The sequence below is a fragment of the Amphiura filiformis genome, chromosome 1 (genome assembly GCF_039555335.1).
Source record: "Amphiura filiformis chromosome 1, Afil_fr2py, whole genome shotgun sequence".
Classification (NCBI taxonomy): domain Eukaryota; kingdom Metazoa; phylum Echinodermata; class Ophiuroidea; order Amphilepidida; family Amphiuridae; genus Amphiura; species Amphiura filiformis.
Genome location: NC_092628.1, coordinates 100,715,605 through 100,727,429, shown reverse-complemented (window position 1 = coordinate 100,727,429; position 11,825 = coordinate 100,715,605). Strand labels below are relative to the sequence as shown.

Genomic DNA, 11,825 nt, shown 5'->3' with positions numbered 1-11,825 from the left:
ATGATGCTCAATATTCAGAAAGGGGCTGTACAATTGCTCCTGTTGGTGTGTTCCGTCTTTGCAAGTGACCCAACAGTAACAGTAGAACAGGGACAAATCACTGGAACACGATATCAATTCCAAGCTAAAGGTGTAAACTATGAGGTGGATGCATACTTAGGTATTCCTTACGCTGAAGCACCTGTTGGACCATTGAGATTTAAGCCACCTGTACCTAAGGAATGGAAGGGAAAACTCAGTGCTCAGGAGTACAGCAAGTATTGCCCACAATTTGTAATGCCTGAAATCTTTCCATTGAAAAGTGAGAATATGGATGAGGACTGTCTTGTCTTGAATGTGTTTGTTCCCCAGTCCAAGGTAAGATAAGAGAGTTTCTGAAATGCGGTTCAAAATTTAACGTCAATTTAAGAACGCCAATTTAAGAACATAATAAGTTTAGCAACACATTGCCTCATTTCAAATATTGAGTTTTAGTTTTGGTTTTGGTTTTGGACACGTGGTTTCCTATTGTCCTGCCTAACCACTTGAATCACAAGATATCGAACTCATTGTTTCTACCTTTTGTTTAAAACTAAACATTTGTGACAGGTAGTTTCGGTTTTGGTTTCAGTTTCTTATAAGTGGTGTGACGAATAAAATTACACGATTTTCGAGTTACCTGATCTAAGTATACAAAAGAAATGTTTAAATTTCGCAGTGCAATATTCACGAGCAGAGAAGTCGAATAAAGCAGTCTACAAAGCATTGATTTAGTTTGAAAGCATTGACTTGAGACTACGAAATAGCCTAAGCTGATTTCACTGTGAAAATATATAGACCATCGAAATATTTCCACAGACATTACAATAGTCACTTGACAGATTATGACTTCAGTGATATAAACACTATTATACACAACTCTATTTATGTGCATGTCGCATGACGGAAGATCAATATCATAGAAAGCTGGTTTAAACTGACTTTTATTCAATTTATTTATTTGGGAAGAGAGAGAGAGAGAGAGAGAGAAAAAGAGATCGACAGGGAAAGGGGGTGGGGGTGTGTGGTGAGGGGGAGGGGGTAAGGGTAAGGGAGAAAGAGAAACAGAGGGGAGAGAGCATTGGAAGTGGGAAGGGAAGGAGGGGGAGAGGGGAGCTCAAGAGTGGAGTGGAATAATAGGGAAGAGTCGATATCGAGTGTGGGGAGGGGGAGGAGGAGGTTATATATAGGTGGCGGAGGGAATATAGGTAAGAGGTATGGGTTGTGCTTTCCGGGGAATAATCTAATTCATAATCAAATCATCTACATCATCATGCATCGTTTATATTTCAGACAAATAAACAAAACACCCCCCCTCAATATATGCACATGATTTCTACATGTAGGCCTATGCCTCGTATATATCCATCCTTTATGTCTCAACGATGTCTATGCATAACTTATCAAACGAATCTCGGAACTCGGGTGTAATTTTATGGTGTCATGGAAGTGTGCCACCTACGGCAGAGAGCATCAAAAGTCGCCCGCGTTGATAGATATCGATAATGAAAATGTTAGCACAATAGGCTATTATATACGTATGGTTATAGGCCATTATACTTTTGATTATATATACCCTCTTGTGTCCTCCCAGCACAATAGTGTTATGATTGCATACCAGTTCATCTCCACATTTTAATCCCTTGATTTTTGGTTTCTGAACAATAGAAAAACCAAAACTATATATTTGAAATGAGGGATTGTAACCACTACTCATGCTACATGTACATGTACTATATCATACACAATTACAATGTACATTGTACAATGTACAATTGTACAATGTAGTCCCGGGAATGTAGTAATCAACAGGTAGCACGGTTGGCCGGTTTGTATCCATGACGATATTTTGATACTAGCTCAGAACTTGAACTAAAATTAAAATCATTTATTGGAGCCATGATTGAATCCATCGAACCCTTGATCCAATGCCATCTATCAAGATTATTATCATGATTGCTACAAACATAAGTAATTCCTGTATCATCATTTTATATTAATTGATTTATTTTGTCTAAAGTTCTTGCTCCTGAAGGTAATCCAGTGAAGTTTTTGTTCAATTTTACTTGCATGACAAAGAAGGCACTTCAAATGTAACGGGACATATAAACATTGAATGCATTTGGACATTCATTACAAACCCTTTCAATATTATAGAATTCTGAAAAAAAATCATTTAATTTGTTTATTCATTCATTTATTTATTTATTTTATAGAAAATTTAATAACATTTTTATAACATTTATTTATTATCACGGTAAGCCTTAAAGTTTGTATAAAATACCCATAATAAGGTCATACGTTTTGTTGTACTTATTTTTTTTAAAACAATTTCTTTATACAAAAGCCTTCCAATGCAGCTGTGATGTTTTGGATACACGGTGGAGGTTATAATATGGGAGCCGGAAGCTTTACGGAGGAAATGGACCTGCACCCTTTAGCAGCCCTTGGTGACGTCATTGTTGTTTCTATTAACTACAGATTGAATGCTTTCGGATTCCTTTCTACAGGTATGTATGTGTACATGTATTTCCATATGTGACACGGTATATCAAAAGGAATAACATTTGGGTAGGATCGTAGATGGAGAAATAGCAAAAAATCTGCCCGGGTGATTTTTTCACAATTTGAGTTTGTTGCAAATTTGTGATGTTCATAATGTTTAAAATATTGTCTGACAGTTTCAGACCGGAATATAACTGGCATCTTATATATTTTCAGACATTTTTCAAGGTAATTCCTACTCTCAACATTGCCAATAATATTTTTAAAGGCCCATATCTCAATTTTCGATTTTATAATGGCATAAAACTTGTATTGTATCGCGAATTTCCAAAAATGAAAATTATTTGATATCATCAGGACATTCCTGGCATTCAGAATGCAATATGGCGTACCTGATGTGCTCTCAAGTCTCAAAAATTGGGTAACCAACTGAAATCTTATTATTATACATATTTCCAGTAGGGTGAGAGTTCATGAGTAATGTCGGGATCAAGGTTCACAGGAATGATATACCACCACGATGGCCGCGGCCATCTTGCTCTTTCTGACGTTTCTAGTACATTTCGATTTAGACTTATTTTTTAAAGTTCAACCCACAATGGAAAAACTAGATTCCCTAATTATTTACATTGTGCTAGATCCCATAATATTTCTTCACTATTCGTATGCACCATGTAGAGCAGTACTACTGGAACCCCCTTTATAAACCTCCCAACAAACACACAACTTTTTACAGACAATGTTTTATTGTCGGGTTCTAAACCTACTTTTGAAATCTAGATGCAAACATTTTAACGTTATTAAAGAGTTGACAAAATACTTAAGGGCTGTGGTATGAACGTTTGGACAGTATTTATTTTGGGACATTAGAGCACATCAGACATATCGAATTGCATTCTGAATACGAAGAATGTCATTCTGATATCAAATAATTTTGATTTTTGAAATTCGCAATTTTAAAATACACATTTTATGGCAAATCATTAAAAATTGATATTTTTGATATTTAACAGTACTTGAAGTAAACTTTATAAATCTGATGATTTATACTTAAAGTCTATGTAGGTGGGATGAAAATGCAGAGGATTAAGTGAAAATTTTGTCATCTGGTATGGAAGAGAAAGATTTTTTTCCAAAACACCAAAAAAAAATTAGGTCTTTTTGGGAAAAAAATCCATATCTTCAATATGAAAGGTCAAAATTTTCAATTGACCGTCGGCTTTTCCCCTGCTACATACACTTTAAGAATATATCATTAGATTTATATAATTTACTTCGAGGACTGTTATATATCAAAATTTGAAAAATATCAAATTTTTATAATTTGTCATAAAATTTGTATTATATTGTGATTTAAAAAAATGAAAATTATTTGATATCAGAAAGACATGCTTCGTATCCAGAATGCAATTCGATAGGTCTGAGGTGCTCTCATGTCCCACAAAAATACTGTCGAAACGCAATAAACGCTCATTTTGGATCCTTAACATAAATGTTTGCCAAAATATTTAACAATAGCTTTTTGACAACAGTTCAAAAATCTTGTTGTAGTCTTTTTTTGCTATAAAACGTTTTAAAATCTTTTTTATGACCTTTATATAATCCGACATTTAAATGTTTTGAATAAAACGTTTTGAATTAACCCAAACGTGTTTATAACACGTCTAAAATGTTTAGGCTCTTAGATACCTCTATTGTTCGTCGGCGGACACAAACTCATCTGAGTCACAGAATCTCTTCTAAGGCAAAAAAAGATTGTTTGGGTGTCCTCAACCGACCGACCCTAATCTTGAAAATCTAGAAAATCTAGAAAAAAAAGTTTTTACTGTACAAAAGAATACCTGCCCTAATTTGGGAAATTAAGAGAATTTTTATATATTTTACTGTTCTGAAATTTTGCCATCCGGAAAAAAAATATTCAAACACTTTCTTTACAATTATAAACTGTTTTAAAAAATGAATGAAGTCATACAGTAATGAAAGATCCCAATTTAGTCTCTAATTATTTTAATTAAGTTAATTTTGGCTATGATCTTTAAATAATCAAAACAATCAGACAGACCAACCCTATCAGCAACAAGGTAGTCGAGGACAACAAAATAAGGTTTTTTCTTGGTCTAAGTGAGGAACATATTATAAAATCAATTCTTTTTATCTTAATTTGCAGGAGACGATGTTGTGCCCGGTAATATGGGGATGCTTGATCAGGTGGAAGCCATGAAATGGGTACAGAAGAATATTGCAGGCAAGTACCACACAATATTGAGCCAAAACTGGTTATTCTTACCTTAAATTTCATATTGTGATGTGAATAAGGAAGGCCCCTTCGGCATTTTTCTTCTTGATAAATTATAGTGATTGTTTTAGCATCTTACCATCCCCGGCCTTACCATTTACCTTGGCAAATACATCATATTCACAGCTTTTGGAGGTAATCCAGACCAAGTTACCATATTTGGTGAGAGTGCTGGTGCAGGAAGTGTTAGCTTGCATACGTTGTCACCACTCAGTGCAGGGCTGTTTTCGCGTGCTATAATGCAGGTGGGTGATTAACTGAGCACTAGGGTTTGTAATTGAAATTTTATCAACCTAAGTGGAATATTTTGGCACACATTATAACTTTAATATAACAATAATAACATTTTCAGATCATGCCTAAGGTGTTGTTGTGCAATAACTATGTGTATGTGTACCCAGGGTGGTTAATTCTCAAAAAATAGTCTGCCAAACAATCGCTTGTCACCACCCCTCTTTGCCTTTTGACGTGCTAAAATATTAGTTGCTTTCCCCTTTCGACTTGCTAATAAAAACCTTTTTAGGGCATAATTTCGAAATGGTGCTCATGCTACAATGTTCCCAATTCGCTTTTCTCTTCCTTTCGACCTTTGCTTCCCATCGGTTTCAAACCACCGCCTAGATACACAAAATATTACACCACCCCTGATGATTTGCCAAAATATGAAGGTTACAGCTTCCAAAAAGACGTTTATATATTGGGTAAATAAATTAAGGTAAAATGTGTTCACGTCGATCAATCCAATTTCACCGAGAGGCAACGATTTATTAATTCTTACGTCCGTGTAACTATTCAAATCATTCTGTGACGTATTCGCATTCTCACACGTGACCAATCCACCTGAATCTCGACATCTGTTGAAGTCACATTACGGCACAATATCATGTCAACAACAAAAACAACAGCTTGAATTTGTTTTCATTTGCGTAACTTAGTACTTTTGTGTTTTTGTTTTCCTCAATTTTCATCGTGATTTTTTTCTTAAGAGTGGCGTTGCTATTGCACCTTGGGCACGTAACATAGATACGGCAAATCACGCCAAACGAGCATTTACACTTGGTAAGCTTGTTGGGTGCAACGAGGAGACCACAGAACAACTTGTAGATCAGTGCCTGCGTAATGCACCTGTTGATGATATTATTAATGCGACCATAAGTGTAAGTACATTACTACATTATATTAGCATGACAATGATCAATGATCATTGATCATTGTCAGTAAAATTATGCCAAATATATGAGGTCGAATACAAATATCTAATATCTGGTACCGAATAAGAGCAAACATGCATTTTTGCAAAGTGAATACGTATATAATTTGCTCACGCTTCAGTAAAAACGTTTTCCATCTTTAAAAGATCTCTCATCAAATTGAGTTTAAAATAAAGAGACATAATGATGATCGGTGGGTAAACCTATTGTAATTTTGTTTCAAGATTTCACATTCACGTACGTTAAACAAATCGTGTCAATGTACATAACAACCAACATCTTACTCACGATTGTATAATCTTACAGTTTTTTTATGGATCAGAAGGGATGGAAGACAATACGGTAACACCTTTTTCTCCTGTCATCGATGCCAACTTTCTTCCAGAAGATCCATTTGTTCTCATAGAAAAGAGATCGTTCAACAAAGCCGATATCATGTCGGGTTACAATGCAGATGAAGGCACCGGGATTCTGATGTTCTTATACCCAGACACAACAGAGAAACCACACGTAAATGTATCAGAATTCGAGCAGATAATCACTATGTCTAAAGTGACTCCCTTTCTTCAACCTCTTCAACGTGGTGCCTTGGAACTTGTTTATTTTGAGGATTCAATATTATCAAACCCCGACTGCAATTACATCGATGCTCTTAGCAAATTGTTAGGCGATTATCATTTTGCCTGTTCAAATGATGTATACCTACGTGGTGCATATGAAGCTAATAATGTTGGATCCGTTTATGCATATTATTTCAACCATCACCCTTCGCAATCAATTTATTTAAACGCGCCATGGAGTGGAGCAAGCCATGGCGACGACCTTACGTTCTTTGGATATCACTTTCTACCGAATAATAAAACTCTAACGGATGTTGAAGTAGACATGACGATAAAAATGATCCAGTACTGGACAAATTTTGCAAAAACTGGGTAAGATTTCGATCTGTATTTAATATCCAGCAAAAGAGAGATATACGTAATACATGGTGTCCCAGAAAAAAAATTACTGTGCAAATATGTATGTTATATTTTAACCTTTCCCAAGAATGACAATGATGAAGTGCTTACAGCTTTACGTGTGAATTTCAATACCATGCAACATTATGGTGACGTTTTAAAAGATTAAACTTTGCTTTACCATTTCTTGGAAATATTCCAAAAACATTAATGTGTGTGAGAAAACTTTTTAGCACATGGAATTATTTCTGCAATAATCCTTTGTGCAATAATTATATCGACATGGATGAAAAAGATATTTTCAAGTACCGAGCAGTTCTTGTAGTTCAAGATCGGCAAATCACGAAAATTTACACGCGCAAAAATATAACTTGTACAGGTTTAATTAGTTCAACTGTTGTCCCCTGGCCACCCGTCAGGAGTATTATAAAGAAAGTGAATTTTTTTGTCGTTCGTCGCTTTTTGTATGTTTTGGCATATACTTATTTTGCTTAAAAGATTTCAAGAGCTATAAAAACCAGTCCGAAAATGATTTAGACAAGTATGATCATTGAAATTTCATAATATATTTCATTTTATTATTATACGTTCAGAAGATCTGAATGAATGTTCTGCTTGTCTTACAGAAACCCTAACATTGCGTCAGAAGGAGGGGAATATAGCGGTGAGGACAAAGAGATAGATTGGCCACAATATACACCTGATAAGAAGATGTATCAAGAATTGGCCCCTGATATGAGAAGTATTCCAGACCCAAACAGAGCCAGATGCAGAGTATGGAATGAATATATACCGAAATTAGAAGCTTGGATGGGTATGTATTTTGCTTCGTTAATATTGTTTTGACTATTGATGATCCATACAAGTGTGCAATGGTGATGTCAACGAAATGAGAAGGGTTAGAGTTTTGACATGATATAGTGATCAAAGAATTTTAAGAATGAAAACATACCGGTGCCCAAAAAGGTTACATGTAGCGATCCACGCAAGTTTAAATTTAGCCAACACTTACAGAAAGGGTGAATAAATGATATCTGAAAAAGAAATACATTTATTTCTTGTTCTATCGCAAAATGCGGTCCATTTTACCTCTCTACAATACACATGCCAGCAGTTGCATAGCACGCGTATTTGGCAACCATTAGGCCTAAAAGGTTTGTATTGCCCTTGTCGACCGATCCAAAAATCAGAAAAATAGGGTTGCGGGTTTTTTTTTTGTTATTTGTTTTTCATATTTTGAATATTCATACGTTTGGTCTAAAATAATTGTCAAAATCATTGTTTACAATCGTATTTAGTAGTGAACTTGCGTTGTTTTAGCATGTGTCCACATTAAAAAAAGATTACCGACCTGTTTATCCTGACTTTTTATGTCTTATTATAAAATTGCTATTGATAACATGAAAATTGGCAATGGGCATTAAAGGAACAAAAACGAAACATTTATCTTGAGTAAATGCAATTAGCCTTTTCGAAGTATGGCGCACACAATAGGAGGGCAGTATTCAATCTGGGTAAAACCCGGCAAATTCAAAAGACTTTACCCACTTCATGCAGCGCCATCCTATTGTGTCCACCGTATCTCGAAAAGGCTAATGAAGCGTTAAGTCAAGTAGGAATACAAGACGTCTGCATTCTAAATAATAAAGAACATAAAAGGTCTGGTTTAAAAAGAATGATTGCCTCAAATCATTTGATGCTAGAATATCGGAGCGAGTTAATGGATGGGTGTTCACAAAGGTAGCGTATGGAACCGATGGTCACCAGGATAGTGCAGAGGCATATAAGTTTGTTGAGTGGGTACAAATAAAATAATATGATCAAAAAATAAATTACATGTTATTCTAATCGACACTGATCTTAGTAAAAGATAGATTTTGTACTAATTTGAATATTTTGGTGTATAATCATGTTAAATTTCAGCGATGGTTGTTGGATTATGTCAAATGGTTGAAGCTCCTGTCTCATAACTTTTGACCTCATGTCAAAACAGTGTTTAAAAAATGAGCTTCTAATTTTCGATCCAACGGATTGTATTTTGAGGAATACATTTCGCCGTAATTTTTGATCACTGAAAAATTTTGAGGCTCTAATTAATGTCATGGTTTAAATTAAGCCTCTTACCATGTTAGTAAAAAAGTGTCAGTGGCCCTTTAATATAAAACACGCTTTAGCCAATAACACGGCTTAACATTAAGGGTTTGCAATGGCTAATGTGCTTAAGCTTGAGCTTAATCGAAACCCGATCATCAGACGGATTGGAAATAGGCATGTACTACTAGTAGTATGTAACAGTCATTTTAGTTGCCAAAATAATGTAGTGTTGATATGCTACTATTTAGACTTTGACTACAAATTAAATTTCAATCTATCAAATTGCATTTAAAATAATGAGCTTCTTAATTTCGGTCTGTCAGGTTGCATTTAAACAATGAGCTTCTGAATTTCGATCTGTTAGATTGCATTTTTGGTGCCAAATGAAATCCATTTTAACGGAATGAACAATTCTGTTAAATTGGATTTCGTTTTGGTCCAGAACCCCTATTATATATACTACTTCAAGTTGCGTTACCTGGATTCCTGATTAATACCCACATACTGCAGTTACTGTTCATTTTCCTATACACAATACACTGTTCTCACCATTGACGCGTGACCTCTACAAACAGTGCATGTTATAGGTATAGGGAATTGCTTAGTTAACGTCACTGTGTGAAAAATAACCGGTCAATATGTTTTGTACCCTCTAAAATTCTAGAAAAATATAGTTTTGTAACCTGTCCTTAATGTTTAGCTAATTTAGATGTTTGGAAATATTCGCACTTGGGTGATTTAGTAAGGAAGGGCACGCATGGCCTGCAAAATTCCCTGTGTAAATCGAATGCAACTTTTAGTGACTATCACTCACTTGTGGACCGCTCTCTTCCGAAGGGCATTAATACTAAACCACTTGACGGATATTTTGTACTTGATTAATACCCAGTGTAATGTCTTTATTTTCTTATCTATTCGTTTTTAGCTAACCTTGACGAATGTGATCAGGATACGACGTGCAGTAAATGGGCCAAGGATGGACAGGAATCGACATGCAATAAAGGCGCTGAAACTCCTTAAGACGATCTCCGTTTGAGTGGAGAGGCCAATGTCATAACAATTCATAATAAAAATTCCCTTTAAAAGGGAAAGCCAGCCTCAATATAGAAGAGGTCTTGTAATTAGGTACGGTCACCGTGAAAGGCATTTTTAGGATCACGCTTACATACTATATAGTACATGTTACATGACAGTCCACTAAACCATCAACGATGAGAACATGTACACTGAAACAGGCAGCAAAAAACATTAACTCTTAATCTCCTGTCAACTCTTTAATACATTGCTCCAAATTGTTCTGCTTTTTGTCTTTTCTGCTTTTTACCCATGCTTATTATTAATATTTAAAAGAAATGTAACGTGTCATGTCAAAAACAGACACTTTTGGGCAGGTTATTAATTTTGAGGTTTTTACATGAAGAGGTATTTTGCTCAGGGTACCATTAACTCAGGGGGCCAATCTTAGAAAAAAAAACCTGAAATATATAGGAAATGGCCGCGGAACGGCCATCACGTCTCGCTTGCGCTACGCAGGGGATGTCTGAGGGGATGTGCCCCCCTCCTGAGAAGTAAGAAACTTTGCAAAATGAAGACCTAATTGAAACAATTTGGTGGACCATTTAATAAGACCAGGGAAAGAAAATTTATTGCCCTCGCTTTTCTCTAATCGAGGGTAATTTTCCTCAAGTTCTTTAAGGACCCGTCCAGCTGATGTCGGACAACTGTGTAAAATTTTACGGTTTGAAAAAGCCAAACATTTGTGAAATGAGCGGTCCATGAAGCTTTTTTTGGCCAAGTTCTCCCTATTATTGTAGGCCTATAGATTGTGTTAAACATAAATTGGCAAATGCGCGAAAGCAGAAGCGAAAATGGTCACTTGTATATCGAACTTACGCAGGAGGTGTGTGTCAGAACTGGGCACTTTTGCAAACTGAAGACTGATTGAAGTGATTTGGTGGACTATTTTGGCACTATTAGTGTGTAAAATTTTAGTTTGAAAAAGCCGAAAATGTGTGAAATGAGCGGTCCATGAAGCCTTTCTTGGCCAAGTTCTCCCTATTATTGTAGGCGAGGCTATATTGTGTTAAAAATGGGCAAATGCGCGAAAGCAGCAGCGAAAATGGCCACTTGTATATCGATTACGCAGGAATCCGCGCCTGCATTAGACCCAACATAGAATAGTATTATTTTGAAGATACAAGGTGTCTTCATACTTTCGGGTCGAGCTCTGTCTGCATACATATTAGCGCCCTCTGGAAAGTTCATATGATCACTTCCTGGTTCACTTGAATGTTTACACATAAACCGGAAATCAACTATAATCAAGATAACCTTGCAGATAACCCTTTCCATGCCATGCCATAGTATCAACCTTAGATTATTAAATACACAGATTGGAATTTTTCATGCCTGTGCCCTCTAAGCGTACTCGAATTCAGCTGACGACGGTACAACGTACAGACATCTTACGCGCGAAGTTTCTTTTGTGTACGCTCGCGCTGTTTGCGCTATTTTGAATTTGCTCACGCGGTACCTGACTTAGCGTCGATCCCCTGAGGCAACATGCCATGTTTCCGCGGTATGGTATCAACAGACATCAGGCACGGCTTGAAATTTAAAATGGTGCTCAATATTCAGAAAGGAGTTGTGCAATTGCTCCTGTTGGTGTGTTCCGTCTCTGCAAGTGACCCAACAGTAAAAGTAGAACAGGGACAAATCATTGGAACACGATATCAATTCCAA

The 11,825-nt window shown here is 36.0% G+C and overlaps 2 protein-coding genes across 2 annotated transcripts; both read left to right on the top strand.

Moving 5' to 3' along the window:
* Positions 1–4,815, top strand: LOC140165013 (carboxylic ester hydrolase-like). Its single transcript, XM_072188427.1, has 3 exons — positions 1–357; positions 2,366–2,528; positions 4,691–4,815. The coding sequence occupies exons 1-3, from the start codon at positions 1–3 to the stop codon at positions 4,813–4,815; spliced, it is 645 nt and encodes a 214-aa protein (XP_072044528.1).
* Positions 4,816–6,756: 1,941 nt separating this feature from the next.
* On the top strand, positions 6,757–11,643 carry LOC140160404 (acetylcholinesterase-like). The gene is made up of 3 exons (XM_072183642.1): positions 6,757–6,962; positions 7,616–7,803; positions 10,009–11,643. Exons 1-3 carry the CDS (start codon positions 6,916–6,918, stop codon positions 10,101–10,103), a joined length of 330 nt encoding a protein of 109 aa, XP_072039743.1. The 5' UTR covers positions 6,757–6,915; the 3' UTR covers positions 10,104–11,643.
* The last annotated feature ends 182 nt before the right edge of the window (positions 11,644–11,825 follow it).